This window comes from Borostomias antarcticus, assembly GCF_949987555.1.
Source record: "Borostomias antarcticus genome assembly, chromosome: 19".
Taxonomy (NCBI): domain Eukaryota; kingdom Metazoa; phylum Chordata; class Actinopteri; order Stomiiformes; family Stomiidae; genus Borostomias; species Borostomias antarcticus.
In genome coordinates this window covers 21,790,131-21,817,476 of record NC_140252.1, presented here as the reverse complement: position 1 = coordinate 21,817,476, position 27,346 = coordinate 21,790,131, and the positions used below count along the sequence as shown (strand labels likewise).

General features: G+C 50.3%; 1 protein-coding gene across 1 annotated transcript in view; it reads left to right on the top strand.

Annotated features, from left to right (window-relative positions):
• Nucleotides 1-17,299, top strand: part of ahr1b (aryl hydrocarbon receptor 1b) — a gene marked incomplete at both ends in the record, with an annotated part of 37,724 nt that extends 20,425 nt beyond the window's left edge. Inside the window, 5 exons of the mRNA XM_084454097.1 lie at nt 3,269-3,471; nt 5,483-5,592; nt 8,818-8,959; nt 9,138-10,764; nt 17,156-17,299. Of these exons, the coding sequence (XP_084310223.1) occupies nt 3,269-3,471; nt 5,483-5,592; nt 8,818-8,959; nt 9,138-10,764; nt 17,156-17,299 (2,226 nt within the window). The remainder of the gene's footprint in view (nt 1-3,268; nt 3,472-5,482; nt 5,593-8,817; nt 8,960-9,137; nt 10,765-17,155) is intronic.
• Nucleotides 17,300-27,346: the final 10,047 nt, after the last annotated feature.

The following is a 27,346-nucleotide window of genomic DNA, read 5'->3' as shown; positions in this document are numbered from 1 at the left end:
TCAGTATTAGTCAGCACTGGTCAGTATTGGTCAGAAGTGTGTCGTGACACTTTAGACTGCTGGGGGATGAGAAGCACCAACCAGCCCAGTAATCCGTCTTAGTGGAGTCCCCAGGTCGTGGGGAAAAAAGCTCTAATCTCCCGGAGAAGGAGAGGGAGGAGGAGGAGGAGGAGGAGGAGGAGGAGAAGAATTTGCTTTGTCAGAGTTGTGCTCCCAGTGGGGCACTTATCCTCACACTTCAGCCGATTAGGTTTCTCCACACACACACACACACACACACACACACACACACACACACACACACACACACACACACACACACTCTCTCTCTCTCTCTCTCTCTCTCTCTCACACACACACACAAACACTCACACACACACAGAGTGAGGGAGCGAAAGAGAGCAGCAGAATGTGGTGAAGGTGGATGTAGAGAGGGAAAGGTATTCACGTCGCTACGCCTGTTCAGGCTGTTACATGTTGAACTTACACAGTGGTCAGTTGTGAAGGTTGTGAGCATGTTTAAGTCCACCACAAGGTGAAGCTATGCTATGATCAGGATCCACAGCTGCGGGCCCAGACCTGCCTTCCCAGAGGTCCTTCTACACTGATCACCCCCAAGCCAATTACCCATAAGCCTCCTGGGTTCACAGGAGCAGGTGATGCTAGCACCATTAGCCTACTGACATAATTCTCAGGAGCTGATATGTTACGTGTGTGACACAGGAGGGAAAACAGCTTTCTCTAAGTATACATTCTCACAGAATCTCCCAGAGAGCTTACTAAGGGACAGGCCTTCCTTGCATGCGAGTTACCAGGTTTGTAATTAATCCGTAGCAAACTCCCACAGCCCGCTGCGTGCGCTCTGTAGGCACTGCACCACGCATCTGGACCAGGGAGGGAGACGGGACCGTTTCTGATTGGGTCGTGGAGTCTCCCCCCAGGGTGGGGGGGCAGAAACTTTAACAGGTGCAAAGCTACAGGCTAAAAGTCTCTTAATTGGCAGTGTGCTGGGAGGGGGCGAGCAGAGAGTCCCGTAGAGTTATGATAGGGAATCCTGCATGTTTTCTGAGAGGTCATATGCCCCCCACAGGCCCCTGCCAGGTGTAGACAGGCTCACCGACCTAAAGACTCGACTATGTCTACCCAGAGGCATGATGGGAAATCATGCTGAGTGCATGCGACAGGGAGAAATGAAAAGGCACTCTGAAATCACATGGGGACTGGGAGTGAATGAAATAGCGGTTTCATTTCATTTACTGGTTTATTTATCAGGGACAAACCACACAAATCAACAGTGAAGCTGCATATGAGCCAGAGTTCAACTGTCATCCTTTGCCAGATGTTCAAAAGGCAACCTACACTTTCAAAAAGGAAAATGAAACAGGGTAGAAAGATGCAAATGTTAATAATTAAAACCTCAAGAGACTCAAGAGGCAATAAAAACATATAAAAACAAATTAGTAGACAGTGACATAAAACAGATGCACATTAGTGTAGACAGAAGCTAAATCAGACAGACTCTAAAGCAGACAGATTCTAAAGCAGACAGACTCTAAAGCAGACAGACTCTAAAACAGACAGACACTAAAGCAGACAGACACTAAAGCAGACAGACTCTAAAGCAGACAGACACTAAAGCAGACAGACACTAAAGCAGACAGACTCTAAAACAGACAGACACTAAAGCAGACAGACACTAAAGCAGACAGACTCTAAAGCAGACAGACTCTAAAGCAGACAGACTCCAAAACAGACAGACACTAAAGCAGACAGACACTAAAGCAGACAGACTCTAAAGCAGACAGACTCTAAAGCAGACAGACTCTAAAGCAGACAGACACTAAAGCAGACAGACTCTAAAGCAGACAGACTCTAAAGCAGACAGACTCTAAAGCAGACAGACTCTAAAGCAGACAGACTCTAAAGCAGACAGACTCTAAGCAGACAGACTCTAAAGCAGATGTCGTTAGCTAGCATGCCGGTTACAGACATTATTTGCTCTCTTCTAAGCCAATAACGGACGTAGATGTCTACATTGTCATATACATCTAGGCAATGAATTCGGTCTCAGTACCCTCTCTCTGCGTATATTATTCTCCTCTTCAAATCGCTGTAATTCTAATCTTTCAACGGGTAAAAATGCCATTCTGTTCAACTCTGTTCAACTTGGCTAAATGTCAACCGTTATTTAAAGTTATAACTTAAATCTTACACCTACTAAGGGCTTAGGTGTAAGATTTAAGTTAAAACGTATGCTTACGTTCAGGTGGTGCAACCCATAAATGTTAGTAGCTCGTAAACTCCAACCTAACCTTGGAAGTTACGTTCAAACTAAGATACGTTCCAACTTACGATCAGCTGGTGCAACCAAGTGCAGGACACTAAGCACACTAAAGACACAAAGCAGACATCCCAGACAATATCATCAGAACAGGACACTAAGTACATACTAGAGGCAAGACAAGCAAGCAGGACAAGACAGTTGGCAGGATGCTGGCAGCAGTGGTGCTCCAGTGCTAATGTACAGATGTCTGGCTGTAATTAAGCCATGATTTCAGCTGCCTGGTGAAAGACGCAGCTGAAGAATGTGAGTTAATATAGCGAGATCACAGAAGAAAGCTCTGTTTTTAAACTGTTGTGTTTGGCAAGGAAAGTTCACTTTCTTCTACTACAGACGACGAGTTGATAACATCCCACATATAAACAAAGACTGTTAAGAGGCTAATCGGTCACAAACACTCCTTTTTAGAAGGCTGATTCCAGCCTTCTGTAAACTGTACGACTGAAAAAATCTTAGATCAGGGATCCCTTCCCACTGTACGACTGGGACTCCGTCTCAAGACCATACGACCATACGACGTGTGTATTCACACTATGCCATTTGTATTCACACTATACGATTTCTGTCAGCCACGATTATGCCCACGATTCATCTTGGCTAAACTTCTATGTGATCTACGATCTACGACGAAAATATCTGACATGCCAGATATTTTGTCGGGAGGTCGTAGCCTCGTCATAGAACGTCGTAAAAATGAATCGCTGATCGTACACCTTCTCACACTGTGCGACTTGCGAATCCCGATTTTGCATACGATGAGCTACGACAACCCACGGCCCCTTTATGACCTCAGAATCGTGGGTTTTACATGCGGCTTTAGTATGCCGCTGAAAATCTTATTGGACAAATCCCGGTTGATCCTAGCAGTGTATCAAAACCACAATTCCCCCCCCCCCCCCCCCCCCCCCCACACACACACACACCCAGGGCTTGAACCTCCAGGGGAGGCTGAAGTTCCTGCACGGCCAGAACCAGAGGCTGGAGGATGGGGGTAACATGCCCCCCCAGTTGGCCCTGTTCACCATCGCCACGCCCCTCCAGCCGCCCTCCATCCTGGAGATCCGGACCAAGAACATGATCTTCAGAACCAAGCACAAGCTGGACTTCACCCCCATGGCCTGTGACGCCAGGTGAATGGCTACTGTCCTACTCCTCACACGGTTGAGTTTAGTTGAAACATTAATGTGATGCTGGAGAGCTAGGCCTGGATTACACCAGCGCGGAGGTCCATTGCTGCGTTTTTGAACGGGGAAAGCAATCCGCGATTACACATATCACACCACCATTAAAGAGCATATCAAACAGGTGATTTACGAGTTTGAGTTACAACAATCAAGGGCATATTTTTCTTGGCTAGTAACATAGTCTATAATGTTGTGAGTTTAAAATGCAGCTGTCGAGCCATCCAACCAATGGCAACAGTATCCAACAAATACATTGCCATCCCCAAAAAATACATTTCCATCCAATGCTGTGTTCCATGTCTGGTGCGCATTCCTTGCTTTTAAAATGTTTTTTGTGACGAATCGAAAAAGATGGCCTACTTTTATTTAAATCTCTAATTGTTCAATCTCAATCAGAGCTGCTGTAATAACAATAGTATAGCCTAACTGCTCACCTTATTTATGTATTTATTTATTTATGTATGTATGTATGTATGTATGTATGTATGTATGTATGTATGTATGTATGTATGTATGTATGTATGTATGTATGTATGTATGTATGTATGTTACCCCCGGAATGTAAGAGATGAATGGTTGTAAACTCCATGAACTCCATGAATGTTGACATTAATTTAAACTGTTCCCTTTGCTTCCCAACCACCATCTCATCTACTTTGTGTTGCTGCATTTTTAGTTTTATTCGTTCATATTTTTGAGCGCAATCAACTTTACCAAGAAGACAAAATGAAGTCCATCCATTCACCCAACTTCGTCCTCGAGCGCAGCTAGATAGATCAGGCCTGCTTACTTGGTTCACCACATCATCGGGTCGTCCACAGACGGGCCTCCCATCTTCCTAAGTTCCTCTTTTCATTTTTTCCAGTTATCCAAACTACATAAGCTATCCAATTCCTATTTTGATTTCTCATCAATGACGAACAAACCAATTCCTAGGCTATTGTTCAATGATTACAGATTAGGATTTCTGACATAAACCCATTCAATAGCCTACCGTACCTCTCGTCATATTATGGGAGCTATAACGTGAAGGAATGGAAGAAGGACGTACAATTAACTGATTACAAGGACTATATATTGGAACATTTGGACTAAATGAGATTATGAATAGAGAATATTATTCAAAAAGAAGGCATGCTGGGAAGTTCAGACAGGTGTGATGTAGGAGCTATTTGGTCGGGAACACAGATTGAGCTGGGGAGCCAACCAGCGCGTGTAGCGGCATATCTCAATAAAAGCTTTTGAACTTGTTGCCAGTTACTTTTTTTGAAGAGAGAATATTTTTTTGAAGAGAGAATATGATTATTTGAAGAGTCTACTCTTGTTTGGGTTATAACTTGAAATATCGACTTTTTTGGAAGAACCTATAGGTTAAACATTGAATACAGTTTAAGTTATATCCTACATTATTATCAGCTTGCTGTTTTTTGCGTGACTCGTTATTCTTATTTCTTATATATTAACTATAGTATCCACTAAGATAGGCTTCTATACTTGTAAATCACCTGTTTGATTGGTTTAATGTGAATTGAACACAGCCTTAGTGTAGCCCTATTCATATCGCTTTTACAAAGGCCTCCGGATCTGCATAGATCTGCCAGATCAGCCACTAGAACGCAGTTCCGGATTTCGACCTCCAAAACGTAGCTCCGGCCTTATCGATCCACCTCCGGGTTCGAGCTTCGTTTTGGCCGTGGTAGTGTAATTGCTAGGCGAAAACGTAGGTATTTTTCGGGAAAAACGCTGGAAAACACAGTAGTGTAATCGGGGTCTTAGTAGCACGGTAAACCTTGCTAGCAGCCTGGGGACCCTGTCCACAGCTACAGTAGCTAGTCTGAAGTGTGTTGTGTTGTACTCTGATGTTTCTGTATGGTGTTGTGTTGTACTGTGTTTTATGGTGTTGTGTTGTACTCTGATGTTTCTGTATGGTTGTGTGTTGTACTGTGTTTTTCTGCAGGGGTAAGATCGTGCTGGGCTACACTGAGGCGGAGCTGCGGGTTCGAGGGTCCGGATACCAGTTCATCCACGCCGCCGACATGCTGTACTGCGCCGAGAACCACGTCCGCAGTAAGAGCTCCTCCTCTGCTTCAACCATCACGGATCATTATGAAAGTTTGAACAACTTCACCATAGGAAGTGTTCTGTGTTTTGGCTTAATAGCATAGGCCTACTATTGTGATTAACTGTGCTAGTGTGACATTTGAACGGACACTGATAATGAATGGACATGTGGTATTGGTGTGCAAGTCCGATGCTGTATCTGGGGACCAGCACACATACTGAGTCTTTTTTTCTCTCTCTCTCTCTCTCTCTCTCTCTCTCTCTTTCTCTCTTTCTCTCCCTCTCTCTCTCTCTCTCTCTTTCTCTCTCTCTCTCTCTTTCTCTCCCCTCTCTCTCTCTCTCTCTCTCTCTTTCTCTCCCCTCTCTCTCTCTCTCTCTCTTTCTCTCCCCTCTCTCTCTCTCCCTCTCTCTTTCACTCTCTCTCTCTATCCACTGCTGTTTGTCTATGAGGACAGTAAACATTGATCATGGTTGTCCTACTTAACGTCTGAACCCTGTGACCGCCGTCAATGCATATTAACTGACGGGTCAGTGTTTTTGGGGGGTCAGGGCTGCTGGGGGGTCAGTGTTGCTGGGGGTCAGTGTTTTTGGGGGGTCAGGGCTGCTGGGGGGTCAGTGTTTTTGGGGGGTCAGTGTTGCTGGGGGGTCAGTGTTTTTGGGGGGTCAGTGTTGCTGGGGGGTCAGTGTTTTTGGGGGGTCAGTGTTGCTGGGGGGTCAGTGTTTTTGGGGGGTCAGTGTTGCTGGGGGGTCAGTGTTGCTGGGGGGTCAGTGTTGCTGGGGGGTCAGTGTTTTTGGGGGGTCAGTGTTGCTGGGGGGTCAGTGTTTTTGGGGGGTCAGTGTTGCTGGGGGGTCAGTGTTGCTGGGGGGTCAGTGTTTTTGGGGGGTCAGTGTTGCTGGGGGGTCAGTGTTGCTGGGGGGTCAGTGTTGCTGGGGGTAAGTGTTTTTGGGGGGTCAGTGTTGCTGGGGGGTCAGTGTTGCTGGGGGTCAGTGTTTTTGGGGGGTCAGTGTTGCTGGGGGGTCAGTGTTTTTGGGGGGTCAGGGTTGCTGGGGGGTCAGTGTTGCTGGGGGGTCAGTGTTTTTGGGGGGTCAGTGTTGCTGGGGGGTCAGTGTTGCTGGGGTGTCAGTGTTGCTGGGGGGTCAGGGTTGCTGGGGGGTCATGGTTGCTGGGGGGTTAGTGTTGCTGGGGTTCAGGGTTGCTGGGGGGTCAGTGTTTTTGGGGGGTCAGTGTTGCTGGGGGGTCAGTTTTTGGGGGGTCAGTGTTGCTGGGGGGTCAGTGTTGCTGGGGGGTCAGTGTTGCTGGGGGGTCAGGGTTGCTGGGGGGTCAGTGTTGCTGGGGGGTCAGTGTTGCTGGGGGGTCAGTGTTTTTGGGGGGTCAGTGTTGCTGGCTGGTCAGTGTTGCTGGGGGGTCAGTGTTGCTGGGGGGTCAGTGTTTTTGGGGGGTCAGTGTTGCTGGGGGGTCAGTGTTGCTGGGTGGTTAGTGTTGCTGTGGTTCAGGGTTGCTGGGGGGTCAGTGTTGCTGGGGGGTCAGTGTTTTTGGGGGGTAAGTGTTGGTGGGGGGTCAGGGTTGCTGGGGGGTCAGTGTTTTTGGGGGGTCAGTGTTGCTGGGGGGTCAGTGTTGCTGGGTGGTTAGTGTTGCTGGGGTTCAGGGTTGCTGGGGGGTCAGTGTTGCTGGGGGGTCAGTGTTTTTGGGGGGTAAGTGTTGGTGGGGGGTCAGGGTTGCTGGGGGGTCAGTGTTTTTGGGGGGTCAGTGTTGCTGGGGGGTCAGTGTTGCTGGGGGGTCAGTGTTTTTGGGGGGTCAGTGTTGCTGGGGGGTCAGGGTTGCTGGGGGGTCAGTGTTTTTGGGGGGTCAGTGTTGCTGGGGGGTCAGGGTTGCTGGGGGGTCAGTGTTTTTGGGGGGTCAGTGTTGCTGGGGGGTTAGTGTTGCTGGGGGGTCAGGGTTGCTGGGGGGTCAGGGTTGCTGGGGGGTCAGTGTTTTTGGGGGGTCAGTGTTGCTGGGGGGTCAGTGTTTTTGGGGGGTCAGTGTTGCTGGGGGGTCAGTGTTGCTGGGGGGTCAGTGTTGCTGGGGTTCAGGGTTGCTGGGGGGTCAGTGTTGCTGGGGGGTCAGTGTTGCTGGGGGGTCAGTGTTTCTGGGGGGTCAGTGTTTTTGGGGGGTCAGTGTTGCTGGGGGGTCAGTGTTGCTGGGGGGTCAGTGTTTTTGGGGGGTCAGTGTTGCTGGGGGGTTAGTGTTGCTGGGGGGTCAGGGTTGCTGGGGGGTCAGGGTTGCTGGGGGGTCAGTGTTTTTGGGGGGTCAGTGTTGCTGGGGGGTCAGTGTTTTTGGGGGGTCAGTGTTGCTGGGGGGTCAGTGTTTTTGGGGGGTCAGTGTTGCTGGGGGGTCAGTGTTTTTGGGGGGTCAGTGTTGCTGGGGGGTCAGTGTTGCTGGGGGGTCAGTGTTGCTGGGGTTCAGGGTTGCTGGGGGGTCAGTGTTGCTGGGGGGTCAGTGTTGCTGGGGGGTCAGTGTTTTTGGGGGGTCAGTGTTGCTGGGGGGTCAGTGTTTTTGGGGGGTCAGGGTTGCTGGGGGGTCAGTGTTTTTGGGGGGTCAGTGCTGCTGGGGGGTCAGTGTTTTTGGGGGGTCAGTGTTGCTGGGGGGTTAGTGTTGCTGGGGGGTCAGTGTTTTTGGGGGGTCAGTGTTGCTGGGGGGTCAGTGTTTTTGGGGGGTCAGTGTTTTTGGGGGGTCAGTGTTGCTGGGGGGTTAGTGTTGCTGGGGGGTCAGGGTTGCTGGGGGGTCAGTGTTGCTGGGGGGTCAGTGTTGCTGGGGGGTCAGTGCTGCTGGGGGGTCAGGGTTGCTGGGGGGTCAGGGTTGCTGGGGGGTCAGGGTTGCTGGGGGTCAGTGTTGCTGGGGGGTTAGTGTTGCTGGGGGGTCAGTGTTGCTGGGGGGTCAGTGTTGCTGGGGGGTCAGTGTTGCTGGGGGTCAGTGTTGCTGGTTAACCTTTATTTAACCAGGTAGGTCAATTGAGAACAAATTATCATTTACAATTCATACATACTGTACCAAAAAGGCCATATGGGAGAGGGATCAAGAGCTGTGTGTGTGTGTGTGTGTGTGTGTGTGTGTGTGTGTGTGTGTGTGCATGTTTTTATACCTGTGTATTTGAGTATATGTATACAGTTATGAGTATATGTATGTGTACACGACACATCCATATTGCTCCTCCAGTACGGTTAGTAAGGCCACGCCCTCTGGTGCTCTTGCAGTGATTAAGACGGGAGAGAGCGGGCTGACCGTCTTCAGGCTGCTCACCAAAGACAACCGCTGGAAGTGGGTCCAGGCCAACGCTCGGCTCGTCTACAGGAACGGCAAACCTGACTACATCATCGCTACCCAGAGGCCTCTGGTGTAAGTCCACCTCTCCAGCCAAACCAAGGCTCACCTCTTTATAAGTCAGGCATTTCAAGTTAAAACATATTAATCGTGTATAGTATTGAATTCTATGCAGGCTTCATGTTAAAACATGTGTTATGTATTAATCATGTATTGAAATCCGTGTGGTGCTTTATTGTTTTTTTCCCGACAGGGAGGAGGAGGGCGGCGAGCACCTGCGGAAGCGCTCCATGCACCTGCCCTTCACCTTTGCCACGGGCGAAGCCCTGCTGTACCAGACCAGCTACCCCATCCCCGGCCTGGCTGGCCCCCCGCAGGGCAAGGGCAAGAGCAGCAAGTCCAAGAAGAGCAAGGCGGACAAGGCCTTCAGGGACGGCCTGGACCCCAGCTCCCTGTTAGGGGCGCTGATGAGGCAGGATGAGTCGGTGTACGTGTGCCAGCCCACCGTCCAGCCCAGGATGTCCTTCCACAGCAGTCTGCTCAGCGAGCAGCCGGGAGAAGGTGGCGGCGGCTCTGTCAGAGGAGCACCGCTAGGAGGAGACGGTAGCTGGACCACCGAGGGCGGCATGCCGCGTCCTGAAGTAGAGCCGTCCAGCTTCGACCCCCTGCTGGCCACGCTGGACTCGCTGTCACTGGAGGGCGGGGAGGAGGCGTGCTCCAATGGCGAGCTGCTCGGCGCCCTGGAGGACCTGGGACTCAGTGCAGAGGACTTGGAGCTCCTCCTCCTTGACGAGCGGATGATCCGGGTGGAGTTGGACCCCGACTTCATCCCCTCCCTCAACGACCTGCTCACCAATAACGAGATCCTCTCCTACGTCCGCGACTCTCTGGAGGGCTGGACAGAGGAGGAGCGGGGGGTTGGCGGCGGACCCGGGTCTGCGTCCACAGCGGCCCCACAGCCACTCCTGCATCCCCCGGCCCTCGCCCCGGCCTCCAGCCCCCTGTCCCAGGCTGGCCCCCCCACCAAAGTCTCCCAGCTACCCGGCCATGCCCAGCCTCCCAAGCAGCCTCCCATAGCGCAGCTCTCCCAGCAGATGCAGCAGCACCGCCTCTACACAGCCCAGCCGGTCCCTGCTGGAAATCCAGGCTCCTGGCCAGCTGTTCCTCCTCAGGCCGTCCCCACGCTGGCCCGGGCCGACACCCTGCACGCCGAAACGCTGGCCGGGGTCCACGACGATAGCCACTGGGAGTCCCCCATGGAGCTGGACGGCAGCTGTCACCAGCAGGAGCAGCGGACTCTGTTTTTCAACGGCCAGGCCTCCCAGCCCGGCCCTCAAGGTCAACACCAGCGACACCCCCACCTCTGGCAGCAGCAGGACCACATCCCGGCACCGCTCCAGTCCCAGCAGAACCAGATCCCGGTACCGCTCCTGTCGCAGTGCAACTTCAGGCAGGGGGGCACTGGGGGCAGCTCCTCCCTCAACGGGGGGCCTGGTGACCACCATTGGAGGGGCTATGGCTACTGGGAGCAGCCGGCAGCGTCCACCAACGATGCCTGCCTTCCCAACAGCCACTTAGCCCTCTTTCAGACCACACGGACCGCTCACGTGGACAACAGCGATGGCGGTGCAACCGGGGAGGCGTATCACTACCAGGCGCCCGGCTCGTCCTACCCACCCGCACAACAGAGACAGCTCCAGCAGCAGTTCCAAAGCCAGGTGCCGTCGGCAGGCTTCGCCCAGTATCCTATGCAGATGTCCTCCCTGGAGGTGGAGCAGATCCTGGGCCTGTCCCCACCCCATCGCCCGCCGCCAGCCCTGGACCCCTACGGCCTGCTCAGCCACCCAGCCAGTGGCGGCCAGGACGCCACATGCAGCAAGGTAAGACCATGGATGTATTGGGTAAGACCCAACGCAGGTCAAGTCAATAGATTTAACTAAATCCTGGTGTTTCTTAGAAAGTGATTGTTCTATCCTCAAACACTAAATGAGAGGGCTTTTAAATTTATATTCTTATTAAACCTTTATTTAACCAGGTAAGAAACTCATTGAGATTTAATATCTCTTTTTCAAGAGAGCCCTGGCCAAGGTTTAGGTTACATACAACAAACAGGCTGTAGAGGAACAGGAAGTGGCCAGTGCTGATCAAACAGGCTGTAGAGGAACAGGAAGTGGCCAGTGCTGATCAAACAGGCTGTAAGGGAGCAGGAAGTGGCCAGTGCTGATCAAACAGGCTGTAAGGGAGCAGGAAGTGGCCAGTGCTGATCAAACAGGCTGTAGAGGAACAGGAAGTGGCCAGGATAGGTGGGTGGATGAATGGATGGATACAGATAGATGGATGGAAGTATACGGATGGATTGATAGATGGATACTGGCATATCACGGTGGGCTACAAGCATAACATGCCACGGTGGATTACAGTCATAACATGCCACAGAGTGCTACAATTATAATATGCCACTGGGGTCTATAATAATATGTTGCTGGGGGTTCAGTGTTGCTGGGGTTCAGTGTTGCTGGGGGGTCAGTGTTGCTGGGGGGTCAGGGTTGCTGGGGGGTTAGTGTTGCTGGGGGGTCAGTGTTGCTGGGGGGTCAGTGTTTTTGGGGGGTCAGTGTTGCTGGGGGGTCAGTGTTTTTGGGGGGTCAGTGTTGCTGGGGGGTCAGTGTTGCTGGGGGGTTAGTGTTGCTGGGGGGTTAGTGTTGCTGGGGGGTCAGTGTTGCTGGGGGGTCAGTTTTGCTGGGGGGTCAGTGTTTTTGGGAGGTCAGTGTTGCTGGGGGGTCAGTGTTGCTGGGGGGTCAGTGTTGCTGGGGGGTCAGTGTTGCTGGGGGGTCAGTGTTGTTGGGGGGTCAGTGTTGTTGGGGGGTCAGTGTTGCTGGGGGGTCAGTGTTGTTGGGGGGTTAGTGTTGCTGGGGGGTCAGGGTTGCTGGGGGGTCAGGGTTGCTGGGGGGTCAGTGTTGTTGGGGGGTCAGTGTTGCTGGGGGGTCAGTGTTGCTGGGGGTCAGTGTTTTTGGGGGGTCAGTGTTGCTGGGGGGTCAGTGTTGCTGGGGGGTCAGTGTTTTTGGGGGGTCAGTGTTGCTTGGGGGTCAGTGTTTTTGGGGGGTCAGTGTTGCTGGGGTTCAGTGTTGCTGGGGGGTCAGTGTTGCTGGGGGGTCAGTGTTGCTGGGGGGTTAGTGTTGCTGGGGGGTTAGTGTTGCTGGGGGGTCAGTGTTGCTGGGGTGTCAGTTTTGCTGGGGGGTCAGTGTTTTTGGGAGGTCAGTGTTGCTGGGGGGTCAGTGTTGCTGGGGGGTCAGTGTTGCTGGGGGGTCAGTGTTGTTGGGGGGTCAGTGTTGTTGGGGGGTCAGTGTTGCTGGGGGGTCAGTGTTGTTGGGGGGTTAGTGTTGCTGGGGGGTCAGTGTTGCTGGGGGGTCAGGGTTGCTGGGGGGTCAGTGTTGTTGGGGGGTCAGTGTTGCTGGGGGTCAGTGTTTTTGGGGGGTCAGTGTTGCTGGGGGGTCAGTGTTGCTGGGGGGTCAGTGTTTTTGGGGGGTCAGTGTTGCTTGGGGGTCAGTGTTTTTGGGGGGTCAGTGTTGCTGGGGTTCAGTGTTGCTGGGGGGTCAGTGTTGCTGGGGGGTCAGTGTTGCTGGGGGGTTAGTGTTGCTGGGGGGTTAGTGTTGCTGGGGGGTCAGTGTTGCTGGGGGGTCAGTTTTGCTGGGGGGTCAGTGTTTTTGGGAGGTCAGTGTTGCTGGGGGGTCAGTGTTGCTGGGGGGTCAGTGTTGCTGGGGGGTTAGTGTTGCTGGGGGGTCAGGGTTGCTGGGGGGTCAGTGTTGCTGGGGGGTCAGGGGGGTCAGTGTTGCTGGGGGGTCAGTGTTGCTGGGGGGTCAGTGTTGTTGGGGGGTTAGTGTTGCTGGGGGGTCAGGGTTGCTGGGGGGTCAGTGTTGCTGGGGGGTCAGTGTTGCTGGGGGGTTAGTGTTGCTGGGGGGTCAGTGTTGCTGGGGGGTCAGTTTTGCTGGGGGGTCAGTGTTTTTGGGAGGTCAGTGTTGCTGGGGGGTCAGTGTTGCTGGGGGGTCAGTGTTGCTGGGGGGTCAGTGTTGTTGGGGGGTCAGTGTTGTTGGGGGGTCAGTGTTGCTGGGGGGTCAGTGTTGTTGGGGGGTTAGTGTTGCTGGGGGGTCAGTGTTGCTGGGGGGTCAGGGTTGCTGGGGGGTCAGTGTTGTTGGGGGGTCAGTGTTGTTGGGGGGTCAGTGTTGCTGGGGGGTCAGTGTTGCTGGGGGTCAGTGTTTTTGGGGGGTCAGTGTTGCTGGGGGGTCAGTGTTGCTGGGGGGTCAGTGTTTTTGGGGGGTCAGTGTTGCTTGGGGGTCAGTGTTTTTGGGGGGTTAGTGTTGCTGGGGGGTCAGTGTTGCTGGGGGGTCAGTGTTGCTGGGGGGTCAGTGTTGCTGGGGGGTTAGTGTTGCTGGGGGGTCAGTGTTTTTGGGGGGTCAGTGTTGCTGGGGGGTCAGTGTTTTTGGGGGGTCAGTGTTGCTTGGGTTCAGTGTTGCTGGGGGGTCAGTGTTGTTGGGGGGTCAGTGTTGCTGGGGGGTCAGTGTTTTGGGGGGTCAGTGTTGCTGGGGGGTCAGGGTTGCTGGGGGGTTAGTGTTGCTGGGGGGTCAGTGTTCCTGGGGGGTCAGGGTTGCTGGGGGGTCAGTGTTGCTGGGGGGTCAGGGTTGCTGGGGGGTCAGTGTTGCTGGGGGGTCAGGGTTGCTGGGGGGTCAGTGTTGTTGGGGGGTCAGTGTTGCTGGGGGGTCAGTGTTGCTGGGTGGTCAGTGTTGCTGGGGGGTCAGGGTTGCTGGGGGGTCAGGGTTGCTGGGGGGTCAGTGTTGCTGGGGGGTCAGTGTTGTTGGGGGGTCAGTGTTGCTGGGGGGGTCAGGGTTGCTGGGGGTCAGTGTTGCTGGTTAACCTTTATTTAACCAGGTAGGTCAATTGAGAACAAATTATCATTTACAATTCATACATACTGTATCAAAAAGGCCATATGGGAGAGGGATCAAGAGCTGTGTGTGTGAGTGTGTGTGTGTGTGTGTGTGTGTGTAAACATACTCTACCACTATAAACATAACATACCATGGCAGGCTACAATCATAACATGCCACGGCGGGCCAGGTTAAATTAGGAAATCTTGCCTCATTGGCTGGTTCCTCAAGGCAAAGTCATCTGGGTTTTTGAGATAATGTATCAAACATGCATGCCACAGCGGGCTACTAATCATACCATACCACGGCGGGCTGCAAACGTTTGTTTTGTGTGTATGTATCACAGTGAGCTAATCATAACATGCCACGGCAGGCTACAATCGTGTGTGTGCGTGTTTGTGTGTGTGTTTCATATATCACGATGGGCTTCGCAAGGCGAAGTCATCTGGGTTTTTGATTGAAGATGTTGATAATGTATCAAACATGCATGCCACGGCGGGCTACACTCATAACATGCCACGGCGGGCCATTGTAAATTAGGAAATCTTACCTCGGCTGGTTCCTCAAGGCGAAGTCATCTGGGTTTTTGATTGAAGATGTTGATATCAAACATGCATGCCATGGCGGGCTACAATCATAACATGCCATGGCGGGCTACAGTCATAACATGCCACGGCAAGCTACAATCAAAACATGCCACGGTGGGCTACAATCATAACATACCACTGCGGGCTACATTCATGTGTGTGTATTGTTTGTGTATCACATGTATCACAGTGGGCTACAATCACAACATGCCACGGTGGGCTACAACCACAACATGCCACGGTGGGCTACAATCACAACATGCCACGGCGGGCTACAATCATAACATGCCACGGCGGGCTACAATCATAACATACCACGGTGGGCTACAATCATGTGTGTGTGTGTATCACATCTCGGTGGGCTACAATCATAACATGCCACGGCAGGCTACAGTCATAACATGCCACAGCGGGCTACAATCAAAACCTTCCACAGCGGGCTACAATCACAACATGCCACGGTGGGCTACAATCATAACATGCCACGGTGGGCTACAATCATAACATGCCACGGTGGGCTACAATCATAACATGCCACGGTGGGCTACAATCATAACATGCCACAGCGGGCTACAATCATAACATGCCACAGTGGGCTACAATCATAACATGCCACGGCGGGCTACAATCAAAACATGCCACAGCGGGCTACAATCATAACATGCCACAGCGGGCTACAATCATAACATGCCACAGTGGGCTACAATCATAACATGCCACGGCGGGCTACAATCATAACATGCCACAGCGGGCCATTGTAAATTAGAAATCTTACCTCTTCGGCCGGTTCCTCAAGGCGAAGTCATCTGGGTTTTGATGGATGGATGGATGGATGGATGGATGGATGGATGGATAGATGGATAGATGGATGGATGGATAGATGGATAGATGGATGGATGGATAGATGGATAGATGCCTGTCCCTCCCTCCATGGAGCCTCAATGGGAGGCCTCTCAGGTGGTTTTGGGGAGCCAGGTCATCTCCAGGTGGTTTTGAGGAGCCAGGTCATCTCCAGGTGGTTTTGAGGAGCCAGGTCATCTCAGGTGGTTTTGAGGAGCCAGGTCATCTCAGGTGGTTTTGGAGAGCCAGGTCATCTCAGGTGGTTTTGGAGTGACGCTAAGACAACCAGGACCTCCACTGGACTGGGACTAGAACAAATCAGACAAAACAAGACGACTAGCAGGAAACCTAAACTTTTGACGAGGCCTGACAGATTATAGCCAACAAAGTAATCACTCAGATCTTTTCTCAGAAGGCCTACCAGTTAATTTTAGATACCTTTAAATAGGACTGCTTTGGTGCATTTGTTTGGCTCATGAGGTCATTATTGCAATGGCTACAATGAAGTCAGCTATGGAATTAGGAAACACAGACAAGCCCAACACCATGTTGGGATGCCTGATTCAATTAACGCTCAAATTGGTTTAAGAGACTGAAGTCAAGACCTATTGGTTGATCCTCTATAGTTAATATGCTCTATGACAGTCTCTCTCTACTGCTCCTGCTTGACCCCTGATCCACCTGCTGTGGCAGGAGCTTTTAACCAATATGATTACAGCAAGGTAAGAGGTGGGCTAGGGTTAAAGGTTAGGGTTAGGGTTAACCCTAAAAGATTCCTCTCAGGAATTCAGAAGCATTACAAGCACCATGCCTTGAGCCACATAAAACTAGAGTCTGTTTGAAGCCCAGTCTTCACATAGGCCATCGCCAGCGCACTGTCCAAACCCTCCACATTGAGATCCCTCCTTGTTGTACATTGTTTATTTTATTTTTCTGGGTTATCTAAGGGGAAGGATAGAGTACCGGCCTTATTCTGGAGAGAAAGACAGGAGTCAGATCAGTGGAGAGAAAGATGGAGGAGTGGAAAGACGAGGGATGCTGAGGAAGGGAGGGGTACTGAATGGAATAAGGTCAAGAAACAAGAAGAAAACCGTGAGCGACGTCTGCCCGGCGGCCATCCATCCATCCATCCATCCATCCATCCATCCATCCATCCATTCATTCATTCATTCATTCATTCCTCCCACTCTTCGCTGTTTGTCCTTCAGGGTCAGCAGTCACAGCTGAAAGGAAAATTCAGCCAATCTGGGCAGTCAAGCATGGCTTCAACTGACCTACAATCTGCCCATCGCCACTACCTCATACACACACTGAGCAGAGAGAGAGAGAGGGAGAGAGAGAGAGAGTGGGAGAGAGGGAGAGAGAGAGAGGGAGGGAGAGAGAGACAGAGTGGGAGCCAGAGAGGGGGAGGGAGAGAGAGAGGATGAGAGAGAGAGAGAGAGAGAGAGAGAGGGTGGGGCTGATTTTGTTTTCTCTGTCACGTCCCTCCAAAACACAGAACAGAAGAGATGGAAGTGATAAGAGGCTTGCCAGGCGTTGCTACGGCGCCCTGGCGAGGTCTGACCAGCCCTGGAGCTGCAGGCAGCGTGCCTCGCCCAGCGGGGTCCCCATGGGAGCTGTGCTTATCAGGATTTATAGATGATGATGACGATGCCCTGAGCAATCCTGTTAGGTACCATTAGCAGGATTACAGTTAGGCTGGATGATAGGCCATCACAACAGCCACTTGACATGTGAGGTGACTCCCACAACACACAGTATCAGTAACAAGTGCCTTATGGTATCACAATACAACTGGTTAAGAATTCGACCCACTTTACTGGGCGTATTCTCTGTGGTTTTAGAGAATCTCTTTGTGGCTGTCAAACCGCTCTCCCGCTCCCACACTCTCACATCGCTGGGTTTGTGTCTTTGTTTCTGTTCAGGTGGAAAACGGCTGCATCCTCAACCCCACCAGCGTGGCCTACGCGGTGGGCTGCCTTGTGCCCAACGGGAACAGTGCGGCCCCCTGTGACAATCCGCCCCTCCCCTCCCTCCCGGACCCACAAACCACCAGCTTCTACCACTGAGGTGGATCCTCAGCCCGGCGCAGGACCAGGACTGGGAGAAGAGAGAGGCAGAATGCAGGTGTGGACGTGACTGTTTTCTGTGTTCACTGTTTCATTTGTTATCCTCAGTTCTCAGTGAGCGAGTTCAGGACTGAGCGCCGTGCGTTCAGCTGTCACACCGTCAACAGTCCAGCTCTGGGGACACGCGCCCTGGGGACACGCGCCCTGGGGACACGCGCCCTGGGGACACGCGCTCTGGGGACACGCGCTCTGGGGACACGCGCCCTGGGGACACGCGCCCTGGGGACACGCGCTCTGGGGACACGCGCCCTGGGGACACGCGCCCTGTCCAATTTTCTCACTCCAAAATGCACCGCCTCATAATAGGTTGTTTGATGTACTGTATTCCACATGCACTATATGTGGCCTACGTTCAACTCACCATTACCCACTGTATGATAACTCTACTTGGATGATGTTGAAATGGTATTCCTTATAGTTAAGCAGATTTACACAAGAGGGAATCTGAATGTTTTGAGGAAACAATCGATATGGAATGTCAGAGCACAGTGAGATGAGTATTGCGATGAACAGCCGATCGACGTATTGATTGAAGGCTCCGACTTCTGAACCCATCGAATGTTCTGTGTTTGTTCCATTCATCATCTGCTAGACTAGAGGTAGATGTAGTTAGGTCTTGTTTTCAGACCTGGTGGGTTAGGGTTAGATGTTGTTGGTACAATGTTGGTACAATAGCATTTAGATGTGTGTCTTACTGTACTGTTGAGATGAGGCATATCCCACATGGTGAGGGAGAGCAGAGGAAGGGATCATCATTGTGTTATTTCTAGATAATGCAGTTGGACATGTATGAGGTTTACACTGATATTGTGCACTTGCTGGTCAGCATCACCAGGAGTCTGTCATGCTCATTGCTAATGGCGCTTAAATTCAACCCAAGCATTTTCATCATTGACCTGCTACAGTGTGAAATGAAATTACTGTTCCGTATGACAACAGTCAGGTTTGGTATGACTGAACCCGTTAATGAACGTGTGGAAGCTCACTTCCAAAATACATTTCTCTCCATAACAGCATCTAAAAAAAGGCCTTCGCTCTCACAGAGCCACAAAGTAACATGTTTGTTGTGGAAATGACATCATCCTCATCAACACTGATCCAAGCAAACCAAAATGAGGACAACACAAGCTTTCTGTAGTGGTCCGTGGAACGCTCCCTTGTTTGAATGTGCTGTGTGTGTATGCTGTAACAGAGTTTTAAAATGCTATTGTTTCATTATAAAGGTGCTTATAAGTGATTTTATTGATATCAGTATAATGGTAAGATTATGACAATAACGTCAGAACAAATGCATTTACAGATTTGCCTCTTGTTTGTGTCGTTTTTTTGTAAGCAGACATTTCTTATACAAAACAGATTATTTAAACCAACTGTGAGATCAAATATGAAAAAAAAATGAAAAAAAGGTTGACAATCAAAAACATTGTGTACATAGTAAAACTGATTTTTATGACATTGTTACCTTGTTACAAGCACTACTTTAAAAAGCACTCCTTACCAGCTCTTCTTTTCTCTAGCACAGAAGGCAGGCTCGTAGAAAGCATTTTGACTCAATATTGTATTGAATATTGCTCCTATAAAGTTGAGTTTTATTTTCTTGTCATGTTTAAATAAATAAAGGTTGTCACTTAAGCTAAAATAATATGGTGCCATGCTGGTGAGACTCACTTTTCAGAGTTTAGTGTTAAAATGTACTGTTTATTAATGTTGTTTTTTTTATCACATTTATTTTATTATCTAACACACTGTTATTGTAGTTGTAAAAAAAAAGAAGAAATCAGTTGGATCAGTTTGTCCTCAGACCGTTTGATGAAAAACTGGAAATAAAGGATCTGTGCAATCACTCACACGACGAATCTCTTCTGTTCAATCACACTCAAAATGAATCTCCTCTGTTCTAAATGAATCACACTCAAAATGAATCTCCTCTGTTCTAAATGAATCACACTCAAAATGAATCTCCTCTGTTCTAAATGAATCACACTCATAAGGAATCTCCTCTGTTCTGTATCACACTCACAATGAAACTCCTCTTTTCTAAATGAATCACCCGTGCTTTCCGGTGTTTGTGGTTAAAGCTAACACAGCCTACCTAACTTTAACCCTTCGATGGTTGGATGGATGAATACTATTTTCAATCCTTTCAATCAGTCTAACACGACTTTATCGTTTGCTTGAGTCCCAAATTGTCTAAGCCCATTGTGCCAGACAGGACCAGTCAATGACCGAAGTAAATTAAATTATTTTTAAAAGTATTTGACCTCTGGTCTAGTCTGTGTGGTGAGTGGCGGGCTTGTTCAGGGGATGGTTGGACATATCTGTCCTACTGAGGTGATGCACGCCACCACCACCATCACACCAGGACACGGCCCACTGCTGTGGCCGGGTCTCTGGAGAGCGCTTCTATCACCCTCTCATCGATCGCCTCCCTCACACACCAGAAATCCCTTTTATGCACAAACGAATGTGTGAAGACTAGGGAAAACAAACACATATCGCTATCCGGGGCTCCCCGCCATTAGACTAGAATAACTATCACCCTCAGAGAGCAGGAACACACTCAGAAACATCAGGGCCTCCTCCCTCAGTCAGGCGGGGTCGCTGATTAGGCAGTTTCCTCTTTCCTCTCTCCCTTTTCTCCCCCTCTTCTTCTCTCAGCCTGAAGAAGCATTCGGTGTATTTGAATCAGTCAGGAGAGTATTTGAATCTGTCAGGGGCGTATTTGTTAGCCATCTGTCTGCTTGGGGACCACACATGTAATGAGATGAAACATTTACAAAGCCATTAGTTTCAGTAGCCTACTCCATCACGTGATTCCCCAGCCCGGCGCGTTTCAGTAGCCTCCTCCATCACGTGATTCCCCCAGCCCGGCGCGTTTCAGTAGCCTCCTCCATCACGTGATTCCCCAGCCCGGCGCGTTTCAGTAGCCTACTCCATCAGGTGATTCCCCCAGCCCGGCGCGTTTCAGTAGCCTCCTCCATCACGTGATTCCCCCAGCCCGGCGCGTTTCAGTAGCCTCCTCCATCACGTGATTCCCCAGCCCGGCGCGTTTCAGTAGCCTACTCCATCAGGTGATTCCCCCAGCCCGGCGCGTTTCAGTAGCCTCCTCCATCACGTGATTCCCCAGCCCGGCGCGTTTCAGTAGCCTACTCCATCAGGTGATTCCCCCAGCCCGGCCCGTTTCAGTAGCCTACTCCATCAGGTGATTCCCCAGCCCGGCGCGTTTCAGTAGCCTACTCCATCACGTGATCCAGCCCCAACATGTTTTTGTACTTAAGAATGACGATGTAAGTGGCCACCAAGGATAATCCGGCCAATCCGCTTTGATACCCACATCTACATCATCGATGACCTCGTGAAGTTTTACTTCTCCCAGGGTTTGCTGTCAGCTCCCAGCACACACTCATGAGAGGGTCAATCACCCGAGCTCGTGACATGATCAATCAGAGTGGACTGTACAGCAATGTGTCTATTAGCTGTGACCAGCAGCTCTAAAGCTTGCTCTGTCGGTCGGTCCACCAAAATGTCCACAAAAGTGCAATGCTGCTGTTGTCCACAAAAGCATTGTGGCACCACAACTGTTACTAATCCACTAAGGACAAGACGAGAAGGGAAGATTCAGGCAGATTGAAAATGCTTGCAGTCTGCTCTATAGCTCGTACGTGGTGGCAGCTATTCGCGCATCACACATCATCCCTGGATGATCATTGTGCAGACTGGTCCAAGGTGCAGAAGATTCCACGGGGCTGCTGAACACAGGGCTGCTGAACACAGGGCTGTCTGTCTTCAGCGGGACAGACAGGACTCTTTGTGGTCATGGAGATGCTGCTAGGCTGAGACGTCATCCCCTCCCCGTGTGGAGGGAACACGGAGTGCAGCGACGCGTCGTCTGAACATTACAGATTCATATGCGTCTCAGCAATGTAAGTCAATTAAGGGGCTTTCTGCTTCTGTGTCCCCCAGCCCACACATGGGCTTCTCTAATAGTGCATAGGAGATGTATGAAATATTCAATGGCCTCTCTATACCACCCAGGCCCTGTTTCCCTAATGGCAAATATAGGTAGAGTAATATGCTTATGCTTGGCAAGAGGGGCGACCTGGTTTTGAGCACAGTAAGTGCGAGAGGAGGCTGCAGAAACAAATGCGTCTGCATGGGGTTGACTTTTATTTTGGTTTTAGCTTGAACAGATACAGTCTTGTTGATCAGTAGCATTGTGCTGTAGCCTACCGGTACATAGACGGAGAGAGCAACATGATGTTTACAAGTATGAAGTTTAAACCTGGAGGAGATGGTTAAAGGAGTAGTAAAGGGAAAATGCATGTTTAGCCCTGTTTTAAGGTTGCTTATGATCACATACAATGGTTCAGATCAAAACGTTGATAAAACTAGCACTTTTGAGAAAGTCTGATATTATGGCAAATTATATGTCAGAATGCCAACTAACACCTCGTGAGTTTCTTGTCTTTGAAATTGAGAGTTTAACATGTTTTTTGAATGATTTTTCAAGGTGCCCTCCCACATCCATTGTATGACCAAAACGGTGGTAGAGCAATTATCAGACTTTCTCAAAAGTGCTAGTTTTGTCAACGTTTTGATCTGAACCATTGTATATGATCATAAGTAACCTTAAAACAGGGCTAAACATGCATTTTCCCTTTAATCATGTTTGACAGTTGAGCTAAATGGTGTGTTTATCCCATGTTGGAGAATATGTCCACAATTTAGGCTTTGTGTCAACATTCTTCTAAACCAGGGGTCGGCAACTTTTACTATAAAAAGAGCCATTTTTTTACGCCAAAATAAATACTAAATCTGACTGGATCCGCAAAAAATATTAGAGTTATAATGAAAGCAGCGTGTTCCCCTGGATTAGTTGTCAGGCTTGGTGGCCCCCAGGAGGGGAATCGTTAGTGGGGGGCTGGGGTCCTCCCCCAGGACATTTTAAGCATCAAACACTGCTGCTATCTAGCAGTTAGCCATCTTATTTTAGTAATACATGTAAGTAATAGCAATACACGTATTTAGTTCTTTGTTTCCATATCCTCTCTGTCAGAGGCAGGGGGCCTCTGGAGACGCGCTGAAGAGCCGCAGGTTGCAGACCCCTGTTCCAAATCTGTCAGCACTGAGTTGTGTCCTTGGAAGAATCTCCCCTCTCTCACCCTCTCATCCTCTCATCCTCTCATCCTCTCATCCTCTCACCCTCTCATCCTCTCCCTCCCTCTCTCTCCCATTTACCTCGTGCCAGAGTGCTTGATAGATTGGTGTTGGTTCTCTCCCTTTTTTCTTTTTCTTTTTTTATTTGTCTAGTGTGCGCTAGCGTTCCCAAGAAGACTGTTGCTGCAGAAGAGACGGATCTCTCCACCGCCCCTCCCTCCTGTCCCCCCTCCCTCCTGTCCCCCCTCCCTCTGAGCGCTCACCCTAGCCCCCCTCTCTCCTGTCCCCCCTCCCTCTGAGTGCTCGCCCTAGCCCCCCTCCCTCCTGTCCCCCCTCCCTCCTGTCCCCCCTCCCTCTGAGCCCTCGCCCTAGCCCCCCTCCCTCCTGTCCCCCCCCCAGCTCTGAGCCCTCGCCCTCGCCCCCCTCCCTCCTGTCACCCCCCCCAGCTCTGAGCCCTCGCCCTAGCCCCCCTCCCTCCTGTCCCCCCCCCAGCTCTGAGCCCTTGCCCTAGCCCCCCTCCCTCCTGTCACCCCCCCCCAGCTCTGAGCCCTCGCCCTAGCCCCCCTCCCTCCTGTCCCCCCCCCAGCTCTGAGCCCTCGCCCTAGCCCCCCTCCCTCCTGCCCCCCCCCAGCTCTGAGCCCTCGCCCTAGCCCCCCTCCCTCCTGTCACCCCCCCCCAGCTCTGAGCCCTCGCCCTAGCCCCCCTCCCTCCTGTCCCCCCTCCCTCTGAGCCCTCGCCCTAGCCCCCCTCCCTCCTGTCCCCCCCCCCTAGCCCCCCGCCACAGCCTGTCCATGTAGATTAACTCCGGCTCACCACCCACATTCCCCACACACTCTCCTCCTCATCACAGTGATATCTGTTTGGGTTGTATTTTTGAAGACTCTCCTTTTCAGACTTCATATAAGCCACAGTTGAAACAGGGGCTATGCTATGGCAGCTATGTGATGAAAGATGTTGACTGACTTTTACAGCAGTGAACAGGGATATAGAGATTTAAGATCTATGAGCTTTTGGACAGTACAGTAATGTAACCGTGTAGTAATTACTGCTACCATGGTGCTTCATAACAACATCACCAGTCGTCAGGGTTGGATGTTAAACAGCCATTTAAACACTTACTATACAAGGATGGGAGATGTTTCAGTCTTTTACAGGTCATTTGAAACCCCCTTTGCAGTGTTGCTTGCCACCTACTGTACCTATCTACAGGTATGTTCATCTATTAAGGTCACATTAAAAGGCCACCTCAACATTACCCAGCATAACACTGCAGACATGGCTGTCCAGACCCAAGTGTGTGTACGTTGTCATAAAGGTTTAAAGAGGAGGGAAGCAGGAAGCTCTTACGGACGACTCCTCCCCAGGCCAGTGCCCCCTGAGTGGCCCTAACCCAGATCCCGGATCCCCGGAGAGATGTCTGGAGCGCCATGGAGCAGGCGGCCCACGGTATCCAGCCTACAGTATCCAGGCTGCTCCTACAGAGATGGATCCCAGAGGGTATGACTCCAGGCTCTCAGACAGAGAGGATTTCTCTGTTTTCACTGGGGGGTGGACAGGTAGAGAGTCATGTATAGGGATGAGACGGTATACCGTAAAACCGTGAACCGCAGTATAAAATGTCCACGGTATTAGAACCGTGACTTTCCCCGTGTTTACGGTATTACATTACATTGCAACAGTTAATTTTGTAATTTAATATAAGCTTGCTATTAATAAACTGAGCTTAATTACAATAGTGTGTATTTTCCATCATGTGTTGCACTGTAGTTCCTTCAAAGTAAAATACTTGTTTTTTATGTGTGTTGCGGAGGTGAAATGGTGTATACCATGAAATACCGTAAACCGTACCGTGTAACTAGATACCGTACCGTACCGTAATGCACAAATCCATACCGTCTCATCCCTAGTCATGTAACAGGCAACACGGTGAATTCTTGGATCAAATTTAGAAAATGAGAACACTATTCTTATTGAAACCACGCAAGACCAAAACTGCATTTTGTCACCATCTGTCTACTGCAACTGAAAAAGCTTCAGCGTTTCAGTAATGCAGAACTGGGATGCCCCTCATCTTTTTCATGAAATCGTTTGGGGAAACTTCTGAAATTGAAATAAGTGCATGAAGGAGTTCCTGGAGGCAGCAGAGGCCATTTGCTGTGCAGAGAAGGTCAGAGAGTCTCCAGCGTCCTGCTGAAAGCTTGCACTTAGTGAGCAGCGGGCCGATGAGGGGTGAGGAGGGGTGAGGATCTAGTCTCTGAGCTGCTCACCAGTCAGTTAGCATCAGCTGACCCTGCTGACTCTAGTCCAGCTGACCTTTACGCTACAGTACCTCTCCTGTGTGTGTGTGTGTGTGTGTGTGTGTGTGTGTGTGTGTGCATGCATACACATACTGTACATAAACACATACAGTATTGTATACTGTAGAAGGACGGCAAGATTTTTTGCTATGGGCTTGCCATTTTATGCCAGGGATTTTAAGTTCGCTCTCGCTGGACCTTTCACTCTAATAATGAAATTATATGATCAATGCATTGAACCAGTTTATGAATAGAGCTGATGTCATTGGGGGATAGAGATGTACAGTTGTGTATCATCGACACTATGAAAATTAATCTGCTGATATTTCCCAGTGGCAGCATATAGACTGAACAACACAGGTCCTAGGATGACGCCTTGGGGAACTCCACGTTATGCTAGTGTTGGCCGAGGAGTGGTCTGTATAGCATGGTTTAGATCCAACATGATTTGTTATATTGTCTCTGCGAAGTCCTACAAAAGGAAGACAAGGCCACCATGAAGCTCGTGTGAAGATGCCACAAAGAACACGCCAAACGACACAGGCAGGAGCAGGCAAACAGCCCAGGAGCAGCAAAGTGTGTCATCAAATTAAGAATGTTATTCCTCCTAGCAAGCGGGCTGTCATCATCCAGACCTTGAGTTGGAAAGTCCAGACCATGGCATCGCCAGCAACTACCTCGTCCTCCGTCAGCCGGAGCTTCATCTAGACCTGGTTTCTGCCCATACTAGGTGCTTAGTCTAGACCTGGTTTCTGCCCATACTAGGAGCTTAGTCTAGACCTGGTTTCTGCCCATACTAGGAGCTTAGTCCAGACCTGGTTTCTGCCCATACTAGGAGCTTAGTCTAGACCTGGTTTCTGCCCATACTAGGAGCTTAGTCTAGACCTGGTTTCTGCCCATACTAGGAGCTTAGTCTAGACCTGGTTTCTGCCCATACTAGGAGCTTAGTCTAGACCTGGTTTCTGCCCATACTAGGAGCTTAGTCCAGACCTGGTTTCTGCCCATACTAGGAGCTTAGTCCAGACCTGGTTTCTGCCCATACTAGGTGCTTAGACTAGACCTGGTTTCTGCCCATACTAGGAGCTTAGTCTAGACCTGGTTTCTGTCCATGCTCGTGAGGACACCGAGTCAGTGAGAATGTGGAAGCCGAGCTAGGCCTCCATCAACTCAGTGGATGTTGAATAACTTTTGTGGAACTCTCTGAAGGACCCGCCGCTTCACCAGCTTGAACTCTTGGCTGGTGTCCCACGGCTAGTCCAGAAGTGACAGTCTGTCAGAAGACAGCTCAGCGGGCAGACCAGCCGTCTAAGGAACAGCTCCCACTGGAACACCAAGGAAAGAATACTGACCTACATTTGTACCACTGTGGTACTGTGTTAAAGCAGGACAGGCACGGACAGAAGGGTTCTACATGGGAATTAATTCCCTTATGAAAGAGATTAGGAGGTATTCTTTGAAATCCGCTTAAACAGTCACCTAAACCTGAACACCAGAAGGGAACCTTTTAGAACCGAAGCAGCACTATGCAAACTTTTCAACTGAGTCACCTAAACCTGTTGTGACAAAAACATGTATTTTTTGTTGTATTGTAAATTGATGCTGAATCAGTGTTTGACAGAGGACATTTCTCTCCTCACTGCTTTCTTTTGTATAACAATTTAGCAGGTGCATTTTGCAGCATGGTTTGACTTCTTGAACTTCTCTGGTAGTGTGTTGTGTGTTCTGGCTGTATTGTGTGTTGTGGGTGTGTTGCGTGTTGTGGGTGTGTTGCGTGTTGTGTTGGGTGTTGTGTTGGGTGTTGTGGGTGTGTTGTGTGTGACTAGAAGCAGCAGGCAAACATTAACTTGTCTTGTGTGGGGTTAGCAGCTTGGTGGGGCGACGGAGGCCAACAGGCCGGTCTCAGCGGGCATCATTTATTCATACAGAACCTGGATGCTAAAGAAACAGTTCTAGTACTCCCTGCCAGGGCAAATCAGAGCTCGCCGTCACTACCAGGGCCAATCAGAACTCTCCATGACTGACAGGGCCAATCAGAGCACTCCATCACAGCAGCCAGGTATGAGCGCTCCCTTCAGGTGATGACGCCATTTTGTGAGCCTTTTTGTCATCTTGGAACGAAGTTATATCCCAGTTGAATGCGTTCCAGAAACAAAATGTGAAAACCCCACTTTTGCACCATCTTTGTAGTTCTAGCCAAGTTAGCTATTGTTAGCCATTGTTAGCAATACCAGTTGACAACGAACTATGCTATGACAAACAAATTCCAGGAAGTTGCTAGTGACAACCAAGACAACAACTACTTGGTACTCCATCCTCAATAAAAAATTTCTTTATTCTCAGAACATACTGTAGGCAACTAGACAGACCAACGAGTATCGACTCTAGGTCTTCATCAGGAACTATGTTATTTTGTACGAACTTCATAGCAACATTGTCCACTGATAGACGTTGGACAGTACTGTGTGTACAACTTATTTAATGAGACACAAATAAGACAGAAGCTCTAATAAACAGTGTTATTACAGCTTTCACC